This window comes from Sparus aurata, chromosome 23, assembly GCF_900880675.1.
Source record: "Sparus aurata chromosome 23, fSpaAur1.1, whole genome shotgun sequence".
NCBI lineage: Eukaryota > Metazoa > Chordata > Actinopteri > Spariformes > Sparidae > Sparus > Sparus aurata.
In genome coordinates this window covers 18,802,568-18,830,014 of record NC_044209.1, presented here as the reverse complement: position 1 = coordinate 18,830,014, position 27,447 = coordinate 18,802,568, and the positions used below count along the sequence as shown (strand labels likewise).

The following is a 27,447-nucleotide window of genomic DNA, read 5'->3' as shown; positions in this document are numbered from 1 at the left end:
CTATTATTTTTTCATCACGTGAGCAGAAGGACATGAGCGACCACTCAACAGACCGCAAAAATGGATCAGCGCAGTAAATGGGATACTCTCATCATCATTTGAATCAGAAAGAAGATATGTGTGCATTTATACTTCTAAAGTTGGAGCATTCTTGGTGACAGATGTTGTTTTTTTCAAGTTTACTTTCATGAGAGTGTGCTGAAGCCAGAGGAAACACTTGGAATCACACCGGACCCTTCTCTGATTTGCAGCAGTTTACCGACGGGAGGAGAGCTCAGAGATTACTTTGAAACTTTTAGGATTAAAAAGTGGAGTTATCTTCACTCCCGTTTATCAACCCGATTGCAGCAGGTGACCTCCACTGTGAGCTGTAATATTGACTGCTGACTGGAAGTGGAGGGGAAATGTACTATACTTCATGAATGTAAGGCTACGAAGAGTAGAGGGAGAATAAGAAAAGCGAGAACTGGAGTCTCTGGTGAGTGCTGAGTGGAGTTATTGACCCCAATGATACACAGATACACACAACCTTGCTTGCTTACAGCTAAAGTACTGTAAAGTAACGTTATCTGGATGTTGGGGGGAAGAGACATTGTTTTTGAGTTGAGTTTTGTTCATGTTACGCTACCTCCTATTTCCATAGCAACAGGCTACCAAATTTAACTCACTGTTAACTTGAGTATACATCTTTGACTTTGAAGGTTGATGGAAACATTTAAGGTAATATAAGTACACAGGTCTAGTCATTTTAATGCAGCACTCTTATTCATCATATCTTTGGATTACTATTACCAATAAGAAGAGTGTTATGCTGTGATAAAATACACAATATACAAAATGTCTGTATATGCATTTGTTTAGAACAACAGGGCTTTGAGATCCTATAAACCAAGCTCCAAATAAGTCTAATGTCCTCAGTGGCTGCGGCTGAAAGAACTGGGCTGGGTTCATCTTTTATTCAAGACTAATACCTCCAGCCAAATGCTCAGAGAGCAAAATGTCAATGACAATGTGCACCGTGGCAGGGGCGGTAATACATTTCTTTGAGCCCTGCTCTGGCGATGGCAAGTCCCCAAGTAGTATCGCAAATCGAATCCAGCTGGAAGTTTGTTGTGCACGCAAGTGACAAAAAACCTTTAAGAAACCTAATCGAATTCAGCTGCTCGATTTCTTCTTTTTGTGCACAGCCTGATATAACTTTTGTCAGCAGTGCTCGGATGAATTAAAAATGTCAGTCTCGAAAGTTTCTGCAAAATTTCCAAGTATAACCTTCCAGTCAATATCAACAACATCAAAAGTTATTAGCTGCCATTTGCTCCGATATATTACATTCCATGAGACCAAAATGCCAAACTTACTGCTGTCTGCTCGACTGCAAGAGACGATAACAATGGAAGGGACACGGGGAGGTAACACAGAGACGCTGCCAAAAAGGCACAAAATGGTGAGACAGACGGTGACAGTGAAAGACAAGACAAAGACCAAAGGATCTGTATCAGAGAGGAGGAAAGATAAAAGCCAGGCAGCTGCTGGCGGCTGCGTCGTGACATTGGCGAGACGAGTTGTCACTGGCAGAGGTATGTGAGGGTACTTCTGATGTTGTATCTGTTCTCCCTTTGTTGGCACCGACATGAGAAAGCACAGCGGTGTCCTACTCAAGGGTATGTAGGAATGTCTTTATTCTATTTTTCAAATGACAGTGATGTTTAAAAGTGGTTGGAAGTAACAAAATACATGTCCTTTTTGTTTCTGTAAAATCTGACAGCTCCTGATTTTTTGGTCTCTAGTTTTACAGTTGTTACAACTTAGAAAATAAAACATTGTCAAAAATTACCAGTGATAAAGAGTGAGTGTGTGCAATCCTACTGGCAAGCGAGCTGTCGACAGGTGCTATTCTAGCTAGCTAACATTTGTGTTTTTGACGACGTGATAAATAAACATGTTTGAGATTTTGGATCTTCTATGTTTTTGGTCCAAATCATTGCTTCATTAATTTTTTTAACACAGGCATGTTGACAAGTATGTCTTTGTTACAAAAGCTTTTGAACCATGTGTGAAAACCCGATACAGAAATACAATTTCTTTCTTCTTTTTAAAAAGAAAGAAAGGAAAACTGAAAATAATGCTTAGTGGTGATATAAATTAAAAGCGCTTGCCTACTGCTGGATCTGCTAGACAGATGGTTCGTCCGACCATCTGCAGAGAAGAGAACGTCTGCCCTTTTCCAAACGGTTTCTAGCGATGCCCATCCTATCCTCGCCCATGTGGTGCAGGTCGTGTCAGGTATCTCCAACATGACCAGAAAAGTGATGCACAGAGTCTCTTTGCATCCTATTAGAGCTCAGCTCAGACTCTGCTGAGTACAATAATGAACGTGACTTTAAGTCCTCGAGGAGCCCCCGAGTGTCTCTTCCATGTGACCCAGCTTTTCCGTCTGTTGCACTTGTGTCTAAGCAGATTTGCTGTGGGTGACAATGCTATTCTTGCCGAGCTTTGATCAGGAGTATTACACCATCAGACAGAGTGGAGAAGTCTGCTCCCAACAACGAGGAGAGTCAGACTGAGCGTACCAGAGGAGCGCGGGGAGAAAGTAGGCCTTCTCTCCTGAGAGGAGGTTTAAGCTCCACGAGGCAGCTGAGCTAAACGGAGTGACACTGTGTCACTGTTTGAAACTCAGAAAGCTTGTCACAACCCGGAGTGGTTTCATACGGAGAAAAAAAAATCTCTAACCTATATTTAATTTAGAAGAACTAGGGATTACAATCATGCATCAGCATTTGAAAATCTGCTTGTTGATGTTTTTTTGGGAAGTATGCATGTGTTCGTCTCCGAACATCTTTGATTAAAAAAACATCAGTGCTCGATTCGGTGTTATAAAAAAAAAGAACGCTGACAACAACTGCCTTGTAAGCTGATTTCTGTGGCCTGACAGGGGTAGAAAAAGGCTTCTGTGTTCATAAAAGAGCAGCTGATGTGTCGATCTGTGAGCGAACACGGCTGTGAAGCACATCTGCATGACTGCATGTGCTTTGAAAAGTTGCAGTAGAGAGCTGTTGAGCGAGCACGAGCATGAGTTTGAGGTTGACGCTCACAGACGGACGATCCTCACTTCTGTCGACGACCCTCCACCAATTAACGTTTCTGCTGCGCGAGCTAAACAGGAGCGCTGACCCCTAAACCTGTGCATCGCTTTCAACCAGTGACAAGTTCACACCTCTTTTGCACAGCGTTAAATAAACCAGATAAAAGGTGTACATATGGAAAGCAACGCATGCGACTGAAAGTTTCTCTCCACATTAAACCAACCCCACTGGCTGGACAGACTATTTAATATCACAAAAGCAACACTCTGAAAGAGATGTCAAGTGAATAAAATGATTGCTTTGCTCGAAGGAAATCTGCCCCTTGACTGTCTGAGCCCGTCCTTTACAGATCTGAAAAGTGACTGAGCTCGGCCCTCTGAGCAAACAGCACAAATCGAGAGAAAAGAACACAAGAGTGTGTTGGCGAAGGGAGAGAAATTACCGGTGATCTGAGGATGACACAAGGTCGCTGCATTTGTCTCCTCTTTGGAGGAAAGAACAAAAACAAAAGAAAATATTGAAACTGTGCCTAGGTTTCTCCCTTGCTCCAAAACAACAAGACTCTCCTTTTTCAAGTTCAGATTTCAGTGAAGCAGCTAAATTCGGAAGTTTTAACAGCCTTACATTAAGCAGTAAAATGTGAAATATCTCCTCATTTCATCCTCCACACTACAACACATTAAATAGTTGTGTTTCTTCGTCAGTGATGTTGCTGAAAAATGAGTCAAACTCATTTTTTATTGTTCATTCATAAATGAATGAACATTAAAAGTCACCCCCTTCATATATGTGACTCACTGTTTGCATCTTACAGGATCTGAGGGTTTATCTTCTTAATTATGTGTTGTTTCCATAATTTTAACAGTATGTATTTTTTTAATTTGCTGACGGCTTTTTGAAATGCATGGAGACGATGGTAATTACTTAGAGTCTCAAGAAGATGGCTAGTTTCTCTACAGTCTCTCATTTCTACTGTTGCTTAGTCGTACACCGATGTAAGTTTCTGAAAAGCGACATTACTTTCTTACCTTAAAACAACAGCTTCAAAATACCAAATTGCATATTTTCTACATAATGTTGCTTTAAACACTTGAAAAGTAAATTTGTTCTTACTAGTGCATTGCCCGTAGGAAGCATGTTTTCCTAAAGAAAAGTGGGAGGTTAAGTAGCTTTTTCATGGATGGCCAAATGAGGCTGTGTTTGAAGGTGGGACGTCAGGGATATAATTGGCTGTTTTTGACTACTTTTGATTATACCATTATATTTCACCTTAAAAACTATTTACCTTGCCTTACTTGGTGTAATTATTTTTAGCACAACCTCACATGTGTGACTGTACAGTTATTTTTTCATTTTAAGGTACTATATTAACACTATGGACCTAAAATCACAAAATAACATAAAATCAGAGTAGAAAAAGTTTGTTTTTTTACTGTGAAAACCACAAATATGTTTAATGAACCAATTGCATTAGTTATAATGCAAATATAAATTGTTGTTTACTAAATTGGTGCACAAGTTTTTGAAATTTACAAAGTTATGTGTAACTATTTACATTTAAATGCAGGCAATGCCTCAGGCTCCTCAGCTCATTCCTGCCTGTTCCACATTCAGCCGTCTCCTCCTTGGTTTGCCTCACAACACGACTCCACTACACACTGAACACACCACACCAAATATTACATAACACACTAACTATACACTCCAAACACGCTATATGTCACAAATCTCTCAACTCTCAAAACTCGCTATATCTGTCGCCGTCTCCAACACATCACTGCTGCTGTCAATCATCCGCCGATGTCCCTCCCACATCTTCCTGTTCCTCAACAACCAAACTTGCTGCTTTAACACTTTAGTGACAAAAGCACATTTTTACTGTTTCTTCTTGCACCAGACATAAAGCAAACGTAACGGCAATGTTAGCGAAAAAGCGTGTTGGACATTATTTACCCTAAATCCAGTTTTGGACGTGCCAGTGCATCCGCTCCGTCAACTCGGTAGGTAGGCCGTGTGGGTCGGTTAGCGGCTAGCAGCTAGCTAAACACGAACATCCACAGATTCCGATCCCACTTTGTTGACCGCGCGTCTCCGGATCTCCTCAGACCCGAACAGACTCGGTCTGGACTTGTTTAATCTCATTACAATCCACAACAGTCAGTTTAGATGAACAGAACAGAATGGGACCGAACCGCCTGCAAAATCCCGGTCCAGCTCGCGCCGCTGCAGGTATAAATCCACTTGTGACAAAAGCACATTTTTACTGTTTCTTCCTGCACCAGACACAAAGCAAACGTAACGGCAATGTTCGCGAAAAAGCGTGTTGGACATTATTTACCCTAAATCCAGTTTCGGACGTGCCAGTGCGTCCGCTCTGTCGACTCGGGCGGTAGGCCGAACATCCACAGCGCGTCTCCGGATCTCCTCAGACACAAACAGACTTGGACTTGTTTCATCTCATTAATCCACAACAGTCAGTTTAGATGCACAGAACGGAACGGAACCGCCGGCAAAATCCTGGTCGATCTCGCACCGCTGCAGGTATAAATCCGCTTGTTTCTTCAGGTATGTCGTGGGCTTGAGCTCTGCAGTGATTGGCTCTGGTGCGCGCGTGGCCACTGTGTGCAGTGATTGGCTCTGGTGCGCACGTGACTGTAGTGGCTCCGGTGGACAATGCTCATGGAATTTGTAAAGCATTTATGAAATAATGTATTAACGGTATCATTGCAGTCCAAGCAAATGCTAAATTGCACGCCACTGAACCACACAGCAGCCATGTTGAAAGTCTCAGGTCAGTCTGATCCTGATCCGCAGAGATATTTGACACACACACACATACACACACAGACAGACAGACAGAGATTCCGTGTATTATAGATAGATGTAGTTTGTAAGAGTACACTTTAGAAAATGTTAACAGCTGGTCTTCCTCCTTTTTAGGGCTCGTATTTATGCATAAACAGCCTAATGGACGCAGGATATTTAAGATTTTCAAAACTCATACAGAAAGTGTATTAATAGTAAACTTCAGTGGGGAAATTACTCCTGTTTTTTCTGATCGTTGTTCTGGAGAATATTAAAGTTCCAAGACAAAACCAACAGAACGGCAGGATTCAGAGAAGGAAACTGAGCGGGTCAGCCATGTTTACTCACAACAAACGTGTTGTCTAGTAGTGTAGCATCATGTTGCCACTTTTAAAATTCGCAGGTGGAGGTGTCAGATATGAATCATACTGATGTTGAACTGCCTGTGGGAAGAATAACCTTCTTGATTAAAAGTTGTATCTAGCCCTACTGTTGTCTGTGTGTTTGTGTGTGTGTCTGTGAGCGTCTCTGTCCAAGTTCAGTAGCATCACATGAGTGATTTACAGTGCCTGCAATCTGTCTGGGTTTCCGGGGCTGCCAGCAGCGTAAAGACTTGAAAAGCTGCGCTGGTTGAAATAGAAACACTCTGTCAATGTAATATTTCTAGATAATTTATCAGTTATAGGACCATGTCTTTGGTTCATACCTGGACAAGCAGATTAATATTAAGTAGATTTAGTGTGTGATGTTTTTGATTCAGCAACTTTTTAATTTCACATCTTCAGACCACGTGTCCAAACAACATGCACGACAGAGAGAGATTCATCAAGTGTTTCATGAGCGGCAAATGGTCAAGAGTGCCATCACTTCACACATCCCCCCAGTCCATGCCGGGTCGCCAACCTTGCAAATGGTTTCTACCTCTTAGAATTATGAATATAAAAGATGAAATCAATAATTTAAGGTTTTCAATAAGCTGCGAAGGAATAGAATGGAGTGGGCAGAATGTCAAGTGCTGGCAAAGATGAGATTAAGTGTGCAGAGGCTGAAATGTCTCACAGCTGAGGGGACGGAGAACAGGAGTCGTTAACCTGCTAATGTGCCTCTCCGCTACATTTTCATTATAATAAACTGATCCGCACACCGTCTCGTCTAACCTTGCGGCAGGAAGGCAGATGCAGAAGTTCTCCTTGTTAGCGGCATGCCAGTATTTTTGAGATTGTGTGCACACGCACCGTCCTCATTATCATGATATCCTCTGTGACACCTGTGCCAATTGTTTCCATAGACGTGTGCTGTGTGTCAGAGGGGGGACGCGGGGCTCAGTGCCATCCTGTCAGTCAAACTGATATCTTGTCAGCCCTCATGTCAGTCCTTGTAAACACACATGCTGTCTTTAAAATCTGCCTTTTTTGATCTCAAAAAGCTTCTATTCTTGGAAGAAACAGCACTTGATATGCATCTCTGTTCATATCAAGCGTGTTCACTGTCACAGTAGACAGATATTCTACATTTTAAATTCAAGTTGAGAGGCCGAGGTAAAACACAGTAGGAGAAAACAACAAGTGTGGAAGAGTTCAGAAAAACACCTAAAGCCATGTGTAGAGTCTGCTGACTTTGATGCAGTCGCACTGTGTGGGACGAGGCTGACCTCTGCTGAGCTACCGCGACTTTGATGCACCGTTTCTTCTTCGGCTGCCACGAAAATCCCCCCCAAAAACATCTCAGATCCAGTGCTAATGCCTCGACATGCTGCGGGCTTATTAACACGGCAGACAACAAGCTGTGCTGTGCGAACACATACTGTAGGCAGTAGGCACCGAATGTTTATGGCACCCTCGCGGTGACGCGCTTAATTGTTCTGGCTCTGCTGAAACTATCAGCAGGTACTCAATTACTTAGATGTGAAGCCATTAATTTCACTGTACTGCATATTCTCAGGCTGTTTTCACAGTATGTATTGAAAATCTCCGTCTCCCTTCGTCATCAGTGTATGTTACAATAAAGCAAAGAACTACAGTACCTCAATATCTTATTCATGTCTATTTTAATTGCCATATCATCACAGAGCCACATTATTCTTCATACTGAATCACCTAATGAATGAAAGTCCAGCAGTCTCTTTAAGCTCTGTCTGAGGGAAATATTTGGCTCTTTATCTGCTAGTCACCAACCGTGTCTGACTGCTGTTCGATGGTGGGGAGGTATGGTCCTAAATATTGATTATAGCTGCTTGTGCGCGACATGGTTTTGTTCTGTTCTGCTGGTGGCTTAATTTCCCAGCTGGAGCATTTTAAAGCCGAGTGTTGTGCCTGCCTGATTTGTTGACATGCTCATTCTTTGTGTTTATTTCGATTTTTTTTGGGGGGCTTCTCACTTGGATGAGTCGCCTACAAAGTTAAATGGTTTCTTTTGTGGTTGTTTTAATCGTTGTCATTGTTATTTCTGACTTTATTGTGCTGTGGATCCCGAGTCTGCACGGGGTGTTTTATTTTAAAAAATTGACTGAATGCTCTATGCTGTTCCTGTGTCTGACTTCCTGCCTGGCTCGATCTCCGCTGTGTAGCTTGATGTGGCGTCTGTCCGCTTCTTTTGAAAAATAAAATACCGTACCGACTACTGCAACAGTATACAGACGTGTTCAGTTGAATCTGGGGGTGAGTCTACATCCATACTAGCTGCTCAGCAAGGCTGTACGTAGGCACAGCACAGGTAACATCAGAATCATAATATGCTGACACCGACAAAGGTAACATGTTTATGCATTTTCACCATCTTTGTTTAGTGTGTCTTTGCGGGATGAAATGCCTGTCATGAGGGTGGCTGGAGTGTTGGAGCAAATTTCAATTCATAAAAATAAAAAGATACCGTGGCGTCGCTAGAGGGTAGCGCAAATGTTTCATGGCAATCCAACGATCGCTGCTGTGATGTTTTATTCTGGGACCGAAGTGGCTCGTCCTAGATCTCTTAAGATGCAACATACTGAAAGCCTTTGTCGGTGTTCCCCTGTCTTCAGACTTTATGCCAGAACAAGCTTACAGTTTTAAATGTTTGTCTAGTCCAAGCTGAGATAACCACTGATAACATCTTCATAATCACTATATTTGCTACTATATTTTACTATTATTTATTCATGATGGCCTCTGCTGCTAAATTAAAGAAAACAATAATTTTGCCCAGGCTTCACCTGCAGGACTTCTGCACCATCCCAGTGGGCTTACATCCATTTCTTCTGATTGCTTGACAAAATGACATTTAAAAAAAAAAAAGAGCAAGTTCCTGTTCCACGAACTGTGCCATAATTACTCTGGATTACACAAAGACCTCGCTGTGTTAATAGTTTTGTGCAATTTACTAAAATCCAATCCGTTTGTGTCATTATACAAAATGAGTGTAATTAGGGTTGATGTTCACATTTTCCCTTCGTGTAGAAGCCACCTACACTACACCGGGGTCCGCTCACTATTCTGCTCATATGTTTTATTAAAGCCCATTTCACAGTCTTTCTGTTCCAAACAAAAAGCCATAAGGTCCTGCTGTCTGCATGATAAAAGGGTAACAGGACTGTGATTAAAAAAAAAAAGCCAGAGTAACCACAACAAAAACAAATAATGATGGCTCTGCATTTGTCAGTGCCAGTTAGAGATAAAACACTCTGAAAAAGGCAATACAGATAGAGAGTGAGAGGGGTTTTGGACATGCTTTGCTGGATTTTGTGTTAGTGTTTCTGTAGAGGATTAACATTATTTGTCTTTGGCTGATTGCTTAACTCAGGACAAAGAGCGAAAACACACCTCAGTGCACAAATGATGAGGAGAGAAGGTGCAGTAATATAAAAGTAATAATAAAAGTTCACAGAGCTTGGTTTTAGAGAGATCACGTATTTTCGCTGAAACTGTAGTGTCAAGAGTTTCTGACAGGCGAATGGAAACAGAAACACAAACAGACACTGCAGATAATGACTGGATGACTCATTTTGTGCAAACACAGTGCAAGACTCCTGAATCCCAGATTTGATAAAACTGTATCTTATTAGGAAGTTTTTTGGAAGAATGTACAAGTGACTCCATGTAAAGGTGAAACCCCCTAAGGTTATAGGAAACTTTAAAAAAAAAAAAAAAAAGCACTCCTGCATTTAAGATTGCAACTGTTTTTCTTCCTGAAGCGGTAGAGACTCTTTCTCTCTTCTATTTTCTTGTTCATGAAACAGACGCCCCAGAAAAACATTTTTTTTTTGTTGTTGTTTTGTTAGTCTCAAAACAACTTTCTTTTTAATGGATTATCCAAAACTCTGAACCCAAGGCTATCCTGAAAAGAACATTTGTCTGCATTCTGCCCTCTAAAATGGATCCCAGGTGTCTCGCCTTGAATATTTCATCTTTTCATACACCGCTAACACCAACAGTTCATTAAAATGTCTGAGGTTAATGGGTAATGGAAGTGCAAACAAAAGAGTTAATACGTGCCTGTCCTTTCTTGGAGACTCTGACATAACAAAGACGTACACTTTGAGCAAGAAAGGCTTGAAGGGGGCGTTTGAGCACTTCAGTTTATGACAAAGCTGTCTCTGATTTTTCTAAATAGTTTGTGCCGCTGTTTTGAAGGCGACAGTCGGCAAATCACATTATCACTCCGAGAGCGTCTGAATGGCTTGACATTTGTCTGCCCCCCCACAGGTAAAGAGCTGCCTTGTGCAAAATTGCAACAAACTCAGAAGATAAAAAGGCATTTTTTTTTGGTCAGCTGGAGGAAAAGAGGGGTTATGTAACAAAGATCAGCAAGATGATGAAGAGATGGACGTCCATTCCACAGACACTTTGTCAGGGTTGCTGCGGTGTCAATTATTTCACCACCAACTAACGAGCTTGTGAAAACACCGGTCATACCCACTGCACTGGCTTTCTACAAGAAAAGACACTTGCTATCTAGAGCACTGTTTTCTTTTACTTTTCCTTTGAATAGGCTTGACACATGAAATACATTGTGTTTTTTTTGGGTTGACTGTAGCAAAACAGCAGTCATCTCGTGCATTTTTTGACAGTGGATCAATTTTGAATATGTTGTGGCGGTACTGACAGTAAACTGTTTACAGGCCAGCCCCACCTACATGGAAATATGTGTAAATATGATGATAACAAAAACATGAATACCTAGGGGGAAATGCCCAATGTCCGCTTCTTGGACAATAAATAACAAACAAATGCCTCCTACAATGCCCAGGGGAATAAAATGTCAAACTGAAGGGGTATGTTTGGACTTTAAAGGGTTCCCAAAGAGTTAAGTTTCCTCACTAGAACGATGTGGGAAGCCAAGAAAACACAATAGGGTCTAAAGCGGGGTACACACATAAGGATTTTATAAATCTTAAGAGATTTTTTATCTGTAGAGCCCCCACACATGAAGATAAAAAAATCAGCTTTGATCGTACTGTGTGTGGTGTGCTCCGATATTCTCAGCACAGGACACCACACACATAAAGATTATCTGTCTCACGGCATTTCTAGAATCTAGTCCTCCGAGCCAGAAATATCGCATGATCAAACGTGATCTACAGTAACCAATGGCAACAACCCCAGCGTCAACGAGCTCTTCATAAACAGAAAAGAGCATAGACTGTATATAAAAAAAGAGTAAATTTGAAAACATGAGAGACATGGAAGACATAGAAGAGGGAATGATGGTGGTCCTCGGACTATTGCTGTCTCATTGAAAACATTAAAATGGCTAATTCAAACACCCCCATAGGAAAAGTTAGATCTCACCGCTGTTTTTATTTACGTCTGCTTCCGTGTTCCTCAGTCAGCTGTTTGGCTACGTTGCGTTTCACTTCACATTTCACGGAGTAGTGACTCAGGAGTCGTCGGCTTTCCCCACAAACGTGAAGATTTTTCGTTGTAAATATTGAACAAGATTAACATTTACGATTGTCGGCCGCGACCCATTTCCGAGCAAATTATCGGGACAAATTGGCGCTAAACACACCACAGACCACAGGATAATCGTATAGGATAATCTTATAAGACAGCAGATAATCTTCCGTGGTCAGGAAGGGATAAAATTGGGAGCAAAATCAGCCCAATTATCGTTATGTGTGTACCCCCCTTTAGTAGACCAGAGTTTATGGATGGCAATCCATGAGGTTCTCAAGGGAAAGATTCAGAATGAGGGTGAAAGCCACTTGGTTCCCTTTCCCCACCTCTTTTAAGCCCTCAGAAAAAGGGTGTTGTCACAGTCAGTGCGTTTACATGCACAGCTTAGTCAGATTACAGCCATAGTTCGACTATGCTGCTCAATCGGACAACTGCAATTATCCGAGTATACATGTCGGTGAGAAAATCGAATTACTGCTGAAAGCATGTCATACCCCGGTACGCTAGGTGGCGCTGTGCCCATTTCAACTAGTGTTAACGGGGCCACCTCCGGCCGACCTCTTTATGTCACCAGCTGCCTCGGCATTCAAGAAAGATGGCGTACGAAGAGCGAGACGAAGCTACATCTTTGTACACTTCGTATATGTTGTACATGATAATTACACAAGCTAGATGCACAATGGCGCTCTTTCTTGCGGTGATTTCGGAGGAAAGACGCTGCCGCCGCCGTCCATCTACTTCCGGCTCACGGCCCCGGGGAAAAAACTCACGTCTGCGCAGAACGCAAAATCCGATCCGATCCGCTGGAAACTTATACATGCAGGAGTTAATGCGACTTTCAATCGAATAATCTACGTGGTGTAAATCGACTATGAGAAATCCGATCCGGTCCGATTTTAGTCAGACTAAGGTGTATACATGCATTTTTAAAATCCGATCAAAGTCAGACTAACACAGTAATTCGGTTTTCTTGAGTGTCATGTAAAAGCACTGACTGTGATTGGCTGGGAGGCAAAGGCCCGAAGCTGCTTCCGCTCCTCAATCAGGAGTCAGTCTCTCCACCCTGCACACAGGTGATCTGAATTCCCTGCAATCAGTCTTGAGGGATTTGGGAAAATCAGCCCCAAACAAAGAAACAATAGCAAGTCTCCAACAAAAAAATGGGACTGCTACAATGTCAGGGAGAAGTTTTGTGGGAGCGGAGGCACACAAAGTGGCTGTTGGATGAGGAGCTGCACACCTCCAACTTCTAAGTGAGGTAACCACTTTTTCTCATATTAACATCATGAGGTTCTCTGTAAGCACTGGGTTTAAATCAGAAATATCACGAAAACAAGTGCTTTTGTTTTCCATATCCTCCATCATCACCTTGTCTACTTACTCTCATTACATGAGAAGTTAAAATGACTCCTGCAATTCTGCTGCTGGCTACAAAGTGACAAAATGGATGGGATGCTCATGTGCACACTCTCAAAACACAGCAAGATGAATGAAGATGTCCCAGAAGATCCCTTGGTTTTATTGTTAGTGTAGCAGTTCAATCTCCCAGACGGCGTTAGAAACAACCGAACTAACCGAAACATCTTCGTAGATGGATTCTGGTCAGAGGCGTTTGACTGCTGCTCAATATTGTTGTGGTGCCAAAGATCCTTGATTAATTCACATGAGAAGATTCTTTACTCTGGTGAGATTTGAGATACCAAACTTTACAGCAAACTGAATTTCTATCTTTTCTTGTTTATTGTTGAATCGCTGAAGGGTGGAATTTTTTGGTTGAACTCTGGAGTCTTCATTTTTGGTGAATGTTATGACAGCTGTCAGGGCATGAAAGTCTAAAACTAACAATCGCATGGCTGTCTGTGCTGAAATGTTTTCAATCGAAAGGCAAATCGAATCGTGGACTGGTAACACAACTGCGGTGCGCCTGCTCTTCTCAACAAAAGTGAGCAGCAGTCAAATGCCTCTGACAAGAATCCATCTACTCAGATGTTTCGGTTATTTTTCTAACGCCGTCTGGGAAATTGAACGGCTCCACTAACAACAAAACCAAGGGATCTTATGGGACATCTTCATTCATCTTGCTGTGTTTGAAAGCGCGCACATGAGCATCCCATCTGTTTTGTCACTTCGTAGCCAGACACCAAAGTAAATGGAAATGTCCACAGGAAGCAGCTGAACACTTGTGGATCGTTTTCCCTCTGCAGGGCTCCACGCTCCGCTGGCTGCATCACATACAGTCAAGGACAGGCAATAATCTAGTGAAGCAGTGGAGCTGACATACTAATAATGTTCCGTGGAGGCCACATTGCAGGCGATGTGTGAGTGGAGAGGTAACGACAGAGGATTACTGCATGTCATGCCCTCGCTGACGGGGCAGAATAATCCAGGAAGTTTATTCACAAACTTTGAAAATTGTCTCCACTGATTTTCAGCGAATGGTATTTAAATTCACATCACTGCATTATTTACTGACAGTTTCTCTCATCACCATCTGCTGTGGCGGTGCCGTGACATTTAACTAACAGCTCTGTGGTAGGCAGGTGGCCATTTCATTTGAAGCCACCCCGTGCCCCGGGACAGACAGCGAGATGAATGAAGGCACACAGAAGAAGGTTTCATCTCTCTCATTGCTTTTATTGCACTTCTACAACGCAGACACGTGAGCGTGATGATCAAGCATTCAGGCATCAGCATATGCAAACACAAACGCGGATATAAATAATAGCAATCAGTATCAAAGCCGGACTTTTCAATAAGAAACCTTTGATTACATGTATGGATCTGCAGCGTCGATTTGTAACAGAGTTTGTGTCTTATGAGACTGCCTCACTTGGATCTGTGCCTCAACGCTGATCAATTCTAATGTTATGAGAAAGCTGCTGGGATTTTCTTTTTTTTCCTGTTTGAAAAGCGCAGGTTCACACAGCAGAACAGGAGCTGCTGTCTTGCCCGAGGACACAGCAGCAGATCAGAAAGTCTTACAAACAGCAAAATTTGTTGTGTTTCACTGCCTTTTAAAAATGACTCACCAACCGCTTTCTGACCCGATGTTCCTGTTGACAAGATGAATTTGTCAGTGCCTTCCAAAATCACTAAAAAAATCCTTTGACTATTTTCTGAACTGCAAGCACTGTGGTTAAAGCTGTTAATACTCAGTATTTTTACAACCAATATATTGTTTCCACATGAGGAAACTCAAATCCACATTTAAAAAACAATGATTGCTCATACACACACAGTGGTGGAAAAAAGTTTTCGGACACCGACCGCATTTGTGAAATATTGGATTAAGATTCACTTTTAGGTCTTCGAGTGCAATTTCTTTGAGTACAGTCACAACTAAAATACTAAACAAATCCTAAAAAAGCTATTGGAAACTTAAAATTGATTGGTTCCATAAAAATACATAAGAAATTTTGAGTATTTTTTTTTGCCGTGCATAGTGTCTATATAAAGCCAGCACATTTGAAAGTTCTCCAGAGACAAAAATGGCTAAGACAAGGAACCTAACGCAGGAAACACGCCTGAAGATTCAGATTCTCAGCCAGGAAGGGTACAGCTGCCGCCAGATAGCCAGGAAGTGCAGATGCAGTCCTTCAGCAGTTGGATACACTCCGCAGAAATACAGACAAACCAACAGCTTGGAAGACAGACCAAGATCTGGGCGTCCAAGGGTTTCTTCAGCAAGAAATGACCGCATCCTGAATCGCATGTGCAGGGAAAACCGCCGAATGACATCACAGGAGCTTCAGCAGCAGTGGTCAAACCAAACCGGTGTCCAGTGTTCCACCCGCACTGTACGTGGCCGACTTTTAGATCACGGCTTAAGGTCCTACAAGGCTGTCAAGAAGCCCCTGATCAATGAGAGACAAATGTTAGGCCGGCGTCGTTGGGCCCAAGCACACAACCGACAATGTTGAGGAACTGACATACTAAAACTGTCAAGAATTTAGTTTTGTTAGTTTTTCTTGTAAATAATAAACAGTAAAAATATAATTTGTATTTGTTTGTGTCTGTCTAATGCAGCTGCACCTTTTGAAACACAAAAAAGATTTTTCCACAAATATTTCATGATAATATTTGAGATTGTGTAAAATTTTAAGGGTGTCCGAAAACTTTTTCAGTGTATTGTTTCAGTGTATTGTTGTTTTAGTTTGACGTAACTTTGCTGTTTTTATTTACCCTCGCTGTGCTTATCAGCGTCATTCCAACCATAGCAGGCAGCTGTTTTCAATGAATCAGCTGGTAAACCTGCTGCATACTACTCAGCACAGGCTGGTGAACATAGTGAGGCACAAGGTATTTCCCTCAGGAGTTGGAGGAGATAAACTTTACAAGCAAACAATATTCAGTTATGTACCAACAGCTTGTTGCGCTGCTCCAAGCGGCCAAAACATCAATTCAATGCGGGAATAAGGTGTGATTAGATTCAGGTGCTGGTTCAGTGACTGCTCTTCCCTACAGGGCTCTGCGGACATAATTCACACGGCTAGAAGAAAGTCCTCGCCGTGCAAGCACAGGTCTTCTTTCTTGACAGCAGAGCAAACCATCAATGCTGCCGACTTCCTGATGAGGACAATCTGCTGCCAACTTCCCCCGGCTCCAGAATCCTAAAGCTGAAAGTCAGTTTCTCTAATCACCACAGCAGTCTGCTGCCCTTTTCTAAATGGTGCGTTTCAGGAGCTGCAGGTTAATTGACAGACGGAGAGCACTGAATCGTTCCGCTTTGACAATCTTTTTGATTCCCTCTGACGGCAAATGATCCCAGCTTTGAATGATAGCGCCATAGGAGCCGGGCTGCTTTTTAACACAGTAACCCAGACAGATGATTTGCAGCAGAGGCCTAAATGGACTCTTACAGTCTCCCTGAAGCAGTGCTCCTGACAAGAGGACATTCATCATGTTACTAAACGGTTTGTGTATTTCTGCTACAATGGCTTACACCAACAAGTATCTGCCACTGTTTATTGGATAAACAGAAGACTGATTCATGGACCATCCAAACCGACTACATGAAACACCTGAGTAACTCTCACAGTCTCGATGTGTTGCTTGCCTCCGTCTCCCGCAGTATCTGGGCAGACAACTATGCCGTGCGCTGCAGAGAGGAACTGGTCTGAGGGCCGAAGAGGAGAGGATGATTTGCCCCCTCTCATTTCTCCCTGTCCTTCGGTGTGGCATTCATCACCATTAGCGTTCATTAACACGAGTTAGCGCTCGTTAGGCAGCGGTGTGCCAGCAGGCATCTGTGGCTCGCCAGCAGCATATTTCCTCGCTGTAATAGACAGTGACTGAATGCGAGCGCAGTGGAGGGATATGGAGATGATAGAGAGGAACGGGAGAAAGCTGAGCGGGGCAGGGGAGGACCTGTCAGCGTGAGTCTCCCAAGATTAACTGAAATTTATGTTTGAGAGCACGGCGGAGAATTTTTATCCCCCAGCTAAATGGCTAGCCAGTGCTCCAAGTTTTACCAGTTTTCAGTTTCTAAAGCAGGATGTCATTGGGTCCAATCAGAGAGACCTATAACCGATCAGAGCAACGAAACGTGTGATGTAGCGCTGAGATGGTTAAGCTGATAGCTGAATATGCACCGCTCAAAGCACTAATGGATGAAAGCTTGTTATCTCCCACTTAATTGTAGTTTAGGGAAGCGAAGAAGCTGTAACTACCAATCAGCCCAGTGCTTTGTTTGTGTTGTTGTTGTTGTTGTAATGTCAAATCAACACTACAACTATTAGCTAGCTTGCTTCCGTCTACGGTGATCGTGGACATATTCAGCTGAAAGTCACTTGTTAAACCGAAACACAGATAACATGCCTCACAAAAGTCATAACTAGTTAGGCCTAGAGGATAAAATATAAGAGAAGATTCAGCCACTGGATTGTGTTTTCTAAATTGGGTGGTTAGTTTACTTACCGCTAGCCTACTCCCATACTACTCATGCTCATAACATTGGGTTAGTTTTGATTTGTAATTCCACCTGCAGGAAACAAATCGCAGCTACTGCTTTGATAATCAGTTAAGTGATACACTGAGACTAGACTAATGGGCTTATAAACTCATAGGTTTAATGATCAGACCACAGCAGTGTGGAGGACATCTATCTGAGCAGACAGAGCCTGGAGCTGTGTGTATTGGACCATGAAGAGATAAGACAAAAGATGAAGGTCTTCTGTTGCAGCAGCTCACCAGCGCTGGAGACTTCCTTTCAGATGGTTGACAGTTACTCGTCCTCCCTGATGCTACATTTTGCCAAACATTTCAGAGCTCTCCCTGTCCACCCCCCTCTCTCCTTGAGCTGCTGTTCACATCTGGAGTGAAAGAAGCACATTGTTCTGCTTTAATGGTCTCCTGGGGCAGACGGGCACATCATCTGAGAAACACCCCCTCTCTCCTCTAACAGCCCTTTAGCTGAAGGATACATTTCTGTCTGATGGCCGGTGTCAATTAAAGCAGCTGGAAGTTGCCACCCCCTCCTTTTTGAACGGTGCATTTTACTGCACCGAAAGGAACCAGCAGGTGTGATGACATAGTGACACCGGCTGGCACGACTTCAGTCCTTCTCACAGCAGCGGCGCCGTCGAAGAGGCTAATGGGAGAGATGGATGTTTCTGAAAAGCTGCAATTTTGAGGCACTGGCTTTTTTCATGTTTTGCAGTATATTCATAAGATGGGTTAGTGGTGAGAAAGTTTTTCCCCCGTTCTCATACAGTAGGCCTGTAAAAAGACATTATTTTCATTATTGAGCCAGATATGAATTATTAGTTGTATTGATTGGAGGACTGTAGTCACAGCTTGACTTCGCCTCTGTATCCTTTCAAATCCTCTCTCCCCGTGGTGCAGATATTTATTATGATTTCTTCTTACTTCAAGGTATTCTCTGCTTTGTTGTTTTTTTTACCCCCCACACTTTCACATCTTTTTATGGATACAGGAAATCAATAACAATCGGTAGGACCACGAGCCATGAGCTGCAAAATCCTCCACCCAAGTGAAGCCCCCACAGTGGTATTTGTACTTGACTAGACTGAGGAGATCTGAAGCAAAATTAATGTTCATTTTTTGCGACTGTGAACTATAAACGTGAACTAGCTCGTATACGCTGTGTGAAATTACCTTTTGGCTACCTCCTAGCGTGCGAGCTTGGACTATTTCTATATCATAAAAAAATCTTCCTTGTGCCAGGCTGACTGTCTGCTCTCCTATATTGAATTTTCAATTTCTTTTAATTAGCTGAATCTATAAAGAGAATACATCTGGGTGCACCAGAGACTGAGATTTAATATTTAAACTGCTCTTCTGCAGGACAGACTGCATCTAACAACATCTATTTTTTTTCTAAATCCATATGCTGGTGAAGCTGCGTCTCTATCTGGTCATGGAGGAAATCAGATCCTCTGTACTAATGAATGGTTTCCTTTGCATGAGTGCTCAGGTGGTTCTTATAAGTTTCACCCTTCATAAACTAATCCGTTTTCAGTGTTCCTGTTGCCAGAGTGCACACAGCTACAACATTTAACAGTCTGTGCCGAGGCAGCAACAGGCGCCACAGTGTTCCCACAGTGAACCCAACCAGGGCTGACTGGGACCTTTATGTGTTGAGTTTGCATGTTGCCAGATTAATGGTTGGCAATGTATGTATGTATCTGCAAACCACTGAGATTCTTCCATTTCCTTAATTAGCACATTTACACTTTTTTTGGTTAAATCTTTTAAACTGACAGCTACCGTTTTTTGATGCCACAGGGAAAAACCGCCAACATTAAGCGCATGAAATTTTTGATTTTGTTTTCAAAAGATTAACATAACCGGGCTTGTGGACTGCGTGTTAAGTGCAGAAGCATTTAAGCTAAGTTAATGAAGTATTTTCCTATCACCTATATAACTACATATTTTTGATGATACTGTTACAAATGTTGGAACGCCGTCTTAAACTCATCACCCATCTGTATTCCAACTGCTATACCTTCAGCCTCCTGACATGAAAGTCTCGTCCTACGCACGTTATCTGATCATGATATGACACAAATCTTAATATGATGCACCTAACATGTCCAAATTTGAAGGTATACAATAAAAAAAGCTTCAGTTTAATAAACCTGGAGGTAAGGTGCTCTGGATAACAGAAGAGCATAGGATGAAAAGCTCTAGAAAGGGCAGATACAACCCTTTGGTCTCCACAGGATTTCCAACACAGCATTAATGCTAAAGCTAAATACTGAGAAATTCATTGTGGTCGAATACGCTGGCTCTATGAAGGACAGCAGCCATGCCAAGTCACATGCAACATCACATATTTGTCTCTTTGTAGTGGGGTGAGAAAGAGAGGGATGGAAAAAAAAGATAGACTGGAGGTCTGCCTGATGACCGGACAGTTGAGTAGTCCCTCTGGTCCAGGCTTTGAGGAAAAGATGACAGCACTATCCCTCACTAAATCATAATCCGTCAACGCCAATCCTCCCGTCCCCGTTTGTTCTGCTGTCTTTTTCTTTGATCCCCACATCTGATCACTCTCCGCTGGCTCAAGCATCTGTCACGCATACTGACTTTGATAATAAAAAAACGTGTTGTTGATGTTGCCAAAAAATGACGCTGACAATGAAGCTCAGCATTTTGTCGCTACAAAGGCGTATCACTCGATGTATCAGATGTTAGAGCTTTTTGTGATAACACTTGTGGCCACGATCCATCCACAGCCTCTGGATCTATAAAAACAATCTGCCTAACCGAGATAAGGTTAATTAAAATGAATCCTTTCAAATTAGCACGTCAGGCGTGACGTTTGGTGCACATGTTAATGAAGGAAAACAAGTGTGTGCTGATGTTCAAGTGTGAAAGGGGAATGCAAGAATCAAACAGAGAATCAAACACAGAGTAACCTACCTGTATGTTGTCGAAGGATGTCTTGTTGGTGACATCATACAGCAGGAGCAAAGCTGGAAGAAAAGGAGAAAAGTTTTTAAAGTGTATCGCCTCCAAATTCATAACTAGAAGTCTCTCGGCGAGACTGATTTAATCTTTCACCTTGACGTCTCAACTCCCCTTTAAATTGAATTATGAAAGAGTTCATTTTCACTCTGACATAAAACTGATAGATTGGAATTCGCTCTGTTGGCCAGACAAAAAGTCCTGCATCGCATTTGGCAGGACTCAGACGGACCGGAGTTAAGATTTCAGGTGGCGTGCGACTTGGTTGAAGTGACCCTGAGGAAAACACTGACAACACCAGCTGTTCTTTAGGGATCTCTGTGCCAGCTGTTGTTATTTTTTTAACAACTCATTGCTTTGGTTTTATATTCATTTATGTGTCTCCCTGTAAAAGTGCTGATAGCAGACCAATTAAGGTATTTGCATAGTCCATAAACAACAAACTACTCTAGAACAAGTGAAGAAGTCTTGAGCCTTAGTTAAGCTTGTCAGAAACAAGGAACGTAGCTGATTTAATGATTTTATGTGTTTCCCCCTCAATATGTTTATTATTAATCTTAATTCAAATAAAATTACACAGGGTCTATTTTCTAGACCGAACTTCACCTGTGTGTGGCTTCCATGTGCTTCCCCTCATTGAAGAGAGGCTGCACGATAGTGATTGTTAGCTCAGTTAGCTTAGTTAGCTAGCGTCATCTCGTCCTGGAGTAGACCGCCATTCCTTTCGCACGGTGACAAGGTTTAGTGGGTGTAGTCCAGTAGAAAGAAAAATGGTTCCAACACGAAATGGCTGACAACAAGGTCTGTGGATAATCCTGCATAACCTGGTCATATTTTTTCTGGAAAGAGATGTTGCTGTTGAGTTTGAGCACCACAAGCCGAGTGTCATGTAGTTTCATTATATTCAAGAGAAGGCAGACATTTATATGGCTGATACCTCCAAAACCCTGCAGCTCACACCAAAACAATCCAGGTGGATAAATAGCACTACGGGTAAGACAGAAAATATGTCCTGATCTAGGGTCTTGTGTTTTCTTTTAAAAAAGCTTTTTGTTTCCGCTATCCTGCCTCCCATGTGTCTGCATTTGGGTCCTCCTCCTCTAGTTTCCCCCCTTTCTGCTTGAATCTTGTCAACTTGAAGGATCCAAAATAAATTGCTGAGATGCCTCAGTCCACGTCCCTTGTTTCGTCTCCGCAGCAGCTCGCACAGGGAGTTCAGGTATTTGAGAAGAGCGCAGCTCAGAAAGGTGGCGTCCTGGCAGAGATGAGCCAGATGCAGAGTGACAACTGTGTAATAAAGCAGAGCTCTGCTAGACTTGTCCTGGAGGTGTTTTCTCGCTCTTTTGCTATCTGTTATCACTTGATAGGTTGAAGTCAGGAGACAGACATTCATAAACTGCTGCCACTGCTGCTGCTGAGTCTGTGTGTGTGTGTGTGTGTGGACTCGAATGACTTTCCACAAATTTCCAAAAATATTTTCTGATAATAATGTTTCAGTATCAGTTAAGGTCAGAATCGATTGTTTCTTTGTAGAGAAAAAAGAGCTAATCAAATCGGTCATTTGCTGTAAGAAATACAGAACGTCTGTTCTCTTTTGAGTGCTTGGAAACAGTGGGATCAATCAAGAAGTCTCATTATAAGCAAGATTTCCCGGCAAATGGAACAGCGAAATTGAGGTTTGGAGGAGGAAATGAGCAGAAACTGCGAGCACAGAGTAGAGAAAAGCTAGATGAGAAGAGGAGGAAGAGGAACTGAAAGTAAAAAGCAACAAGACAGCACGAGGGGAGGAAGCTGAAAAGGAGACACAACGAAGAGGAAAGAGAAAGACGGGAGAACAGCGACGGGAATTGGAGGAACTTTTATGACAGTTTGTGTGTCTCTTCTCCGCCCACACACACACGAACGCATTCAATCTCACATCTGTGATTTCAATTACACCACTTGAAAAGTTTTAATTTTCTTCTTCCCTCGTGGATGCTGGATTGTATGAATCTTTTTTACGATTTCATTTTTAATTCGAGCTCCGCTGCTCGCCACTAAATTATGCAGCGCATTATGAAGCAGACAGTAATGACAGGGCCGGTACACAGTGAAATTAAGCCTCTTTTTTTTTTTAAAGAGTTTAGGAAAATGACATGCAAACGATTGTTTTAGTAAATGAGCCTCAATTAAACAAAAACGTATTTGTGACAAAGAACAGATCATTTACGTTGGTGTTGATTGCCCATTATACCATTTCCAATGATATAATCTTATGCACGCTCCATGGTGTTCAGTAGGTGGGCATGATTGTTCAGCCTGAGTTCATTTATATTCTTTCTCAACAGTCAAGGGAACATGAAAATCAGATGTAAAATGGACTCCCCTGAAGTACACCTACGACAAAACAGTGAGATTGTGTAAATGCTGAATACATTTAGAAAAGATAACCCTCCTAACGGGGTTATCTGCTACCTGAAGTTTATAGTTGATTTTGTATTCCAGGTACTTTTTCCAACCAGATTTGATCGGGTGCTCAAACATAAAAGGAAAAGTCCACCCAAAAATGAAAATTCATTCGTCGTTATCTACTCAAACCTACAATGACGTTATTTACACAATCAACGCATGGTTGGCGCCCATTTCAGACAAGGTGCACGCCGACGCTTTTAGCTCAACAGCTACATGGAAGATTTCAGCATAAATAACATCCTACATGGAGCCATTTTTTTGTTTTTATTCCCTTTTTTCTTTTATTTCTACTTCACCCAGCTTTCTTCACCTATCCTGGTGCTGTTGACTGAAGCATCTTGCTAATGACTAGTTTCTACAGGAGTGGTGAACACAAACAAAAACAAAGTGAAACCAAAAAACTGAGTGAAAAAATCTGAATAGAGGTTCCCGATATAGCACAGGTGCCTTTGTCCATGAGCAAAGACCCCTTCATCGGTCTGGGATGGTACCAATTAATGGTTGTGCAAAATTGCTTTGTGCAGTAACGTGGGAATAGAGAGCATCCACATCATGTTGTTTTCTTTTTAACTCCGGAAACTGGATGCAATTTGTTGAGCTGAAATGTTTTATGCATACATTTATTTTTATCTAACAACCTCTTTGAGCAAACCTGTAATTTACATTTCTTGTTTTTTTTTGTAGGTTTCTTTTGAATCACTTTTCCCTCTTTTAGCTACACAAATAAACAAGACCAAGATAAGATGAGCATAAAAACATCCTGAAACTGAATAATCGCTGAATTTTCACACTGAAAAAAAATAAATAAAAAATGAGCTGAATAATATGTGATGGCTGTCTACACCCTGTCTCCCACACAGCAGATACAGTGCATATTCACCAACATCTAAAATAACCCTAATCACATGCATCTCTCTCTCTCTCTGTCCTCTTCTTGAGCCTCTCCTAACTCAGAGTCACTCCACCCTCCCACACTCATCCTCGCTATGAATGCACCAACACTTTAGCTCTGGATTTTTCACTGCCTTCAGCTCTGCTCCAGCCCCTAAAAAGGTTATGGCAGAGACAATTAGCGCCATTCATCATGTTTCACCTTGGCTTCCATGGAGTCGTGGGTGTTTGCATGTCAGATGTTTTAAAAGGGTTTAAGGTTATAAACTTACTGCAGGTCTGAGTTATAACTTTAACTATTTGAGTGAAACGTAACTGATTTATTTTCAGTTGCCAACCGTTGTCGTGACTAGTGTTGTGTCTCGTTGTTGTATGCTAATTTCCCTTCAGCTCCTAAACTGCAGATACATAATTTGTCTCGTTTTCTCTGGTTCACAATTTCTGTGACTCCTGTAAATGTAGTTGTAAGAATATGTCTGAGTCAGAGACAGAGTCCGCCAAGTGCCAAATGTGGGTATATTTTTGGCGAGCGAATATCGTAAGGCTGTTGGTACCTAATAAAAAAGAAAAAAAAAAAAACTATGCTGAGAGACTTGGCCACGGTTTGGTGTCATTTACTGGCGAACTGCTTCTTCTCCTCTGCTGTGTGTGTGTACAAGTATGACACACACAGAGGAACTTCATGCTGCATTCAGGACCACATTTTAAAAGGAGACTTATCTTGCTTTTTCCGTTTTTGTCCCTTCAGTGTTTTATGTATCTATATCCTCTCTCTAACAGAAAACTCTTTTCCTGAGACGTTTCTTTAATAGTCCAGCCTCTAATTAAGTGACATCACCATGTCACACATTTGCCTTGCAGCTAGTTTGGCACATACTTATGCAAAACAATTGACCTAGCACAGCTGCTCTGTTATTGTAGGCGGTGCTGGGTCAGGCATGTGTGAGCTGACCAATCTGAGCAGACTGGGTATTTGGGAGGGCGGGCCTTTAAGAGACAGTAGTGTTTCAAACAGAGGGGGAATACAAAGCTGCTGCACTGGACAGTATGAGAAAACTGGTGTGTTTTTTGAGCACTGAGGCATGTAATCCTATTGTAGTAGTAGTAGTAACACAAAATACAATAGTGAACCTGAAAATGAGAACAATGTCCCCTTTATCTCAGAAAACTGTAATTGAATGGCCTTGAAGGTTGTTTGAAATGAGAACATTTTTTGAAATAAATAGGCATGCATTGGTTATCATTTTTTTTGTTCTTTCACTACAATATTTTAATAACTAGATACTAAAATCACAATGTTCCTTTCATTAATATATACACATTCTATTAAATAATAGAAAATTAGCAGCCTCAAGTTGTTTAACTTCAGGATTTTATAGTATTCACAAACTGCAGATGTTAGATATGTAACACTAGTTTATGGGTTTAATGTTTTTTATTATCCCCAATCATTCCAGCCTCCTGACCTTGAATAAAAATAGGATAAAGACCTTAAAGTGATACTTGGAGAACCCCTGATGTAGACCGATGAGAAGTGCAGCTTAAACCAGCCAAAAGTCCCCAAGGCTTACCCAAAAACTTAGGTTTCATGATCCGTTCACAGTGGGGACATAAAAGATAGACAAAAGTACTTGAGTTTGTTTTCAGAGTTGTCAGGAAAACCACAGAGACTGACAGCCAAGAGTTTACACACAGCATGAAGGCAAGCAGGCACATCAGAAAATGTACCTGCTTTTGTTCGAACAAAGTACTGAAAGACAGAGAAACCACAGTGGTAGACACTTTTGTTCAACACTTATGAGACTTTCAAAGCTCACAGACAGTCTGTTGCTGAAAAAGGAGCTTGTTCAGGTTAGACAAAGTCGCAGTGAATCACACTCTTGGTACACTTGGTATCTACATGGGTGGGCAAGAGATGAGTGAAGTATTTTTCACTTTGATACTCGCTTGGGGTTACCTGTAATGCTTGATGTTCAGATCCTATCCTAAATGTTTTTTTCTTTCTCCAGAAACACCAGAGGCTCAGTCTCACTTGGTCTCTTAGAACAGGCAGGTGAGGAGGTGCATTTAAAAAGGTCACATTTCTGATGATGTGTGGAGATCCGTGATGTTAAACTGTGCTCTGAGGTATAGATGGTGCAGCTTACCCTTCGATACGCCTCAAGGTAGTAATGGAAACGTAATTGAAAATCCTGAAACTGAGATGTCTAAGGCTGCACTGCAAAGGTGTGCGCTGTAGTTTTCAGAGGGAGATGTGTTGCCGGGTGCCGTTCCTGAAAATGGACCTGCTAAAAGTCGTCCATGGTCTCCCTCCTCCAGGAGACAGAGACAAATAAATCCTGCTCTAATCATGAAGGCTGACTGCCAAACCATGACGTTGGTAATGAGGATACTGCGCAGACACAGATCATTAACACTCATTTAATCACGTATTCATAGAGTCGGTCACACACCCACATTCACACACAACCTGTCCCTGCTTAAGTTGCGTAAACTTAAATAGATTATACAGACACACAGATCTATATCAAGTAAAACTTCCCTTTCATCCCACAGGGGTTTCTGATTGCTCAAGAGATTAAAAGACCAAACGAGCTCATGTGTCCTTCATACATATGAGGGGACAAAATAGCAGACATATACTGTGACATTGTGTGAATATCAAGTACCAAAAAACAGAGCACAGACACCATTTTCCCCTTCTGAGAAGAGTCACCCCTGCTTGGAAAGAGTGAGTAAAGGTGAAATCCTTCAGGACTTCCAGGCACATTTTTTTCTTTTGTAAAGGTGCACTATGTAGTTTTGAGGAAGACATTTAAAACAGAAGAGAATATCTTCAGCTACTCAGTTGTTTTATGCATAAACAAACTAAACTCATTTAAATAAACTCATGAACTTTTCATGCCTGGATAAACTGAATAAACAAATTGACCTTGAAGGACAACACAATTTCATACCGTTTTACTTTGTTTATATGTGGCGTACCCTGGCACCTTCCTGGCTTCAAACAGTGTTCTGGGACCTTACATTCTTCTGAGAACCACTTTAGTTTATTCAGTTATTGAAATTGAGTTTTTACTATTCCTTCACTGATCTTGTAAATTTCAAAACTGAGTTTGGATTTCCAAAACTAAGCAGTGCCCCTTTAATATCAAGCTGTCAACCACAAGAGAATTGTATTTACACTCTAGGGTGCAAGAATCCTTGGCTTTCACTTATAACAATAATATGTTTACTTATACAGCACCTCTCAAAAACAGATGTCACTAAAGAAATAAAGAGCCAGAGCGAAAGGCATTAAAGGCAGACAAGCAGCTAAAACAAGAGGAAAAACAAAAAATAAACAAAACAAGTGAACAATTTGGTCTTCAGCTGCTTTTTAAATGTGCCAATAGCGTCCACAGAGCCTAAGTCCAATG

At 41.8% G+C, this 27,447-nt stretch overlaps 1 protein-coding gene across 1 annotated transcript in view; it reads right to left on the bottom strand.

The window, feature by feature from the left end:
- LOC115575422 (ras-related protein Rab-26-like) overlaps positions 1-27,447 on the bottom strand; it is a 68,274-nt gene that overhangs the window by 8,908 nt on the left and 31,919 nt on the right. Inside the window, exon 5 of the mRNA XM_030407480.1 lies at positions 20,642-20,694. Within this exon, the coding sequence (XP_030263340.1) occupies positions 20,642-20,694 (53 nt within the window). The remainder of the gene's footprint in view (positions 1-20,641; positions 20,695-27,447) is intronic.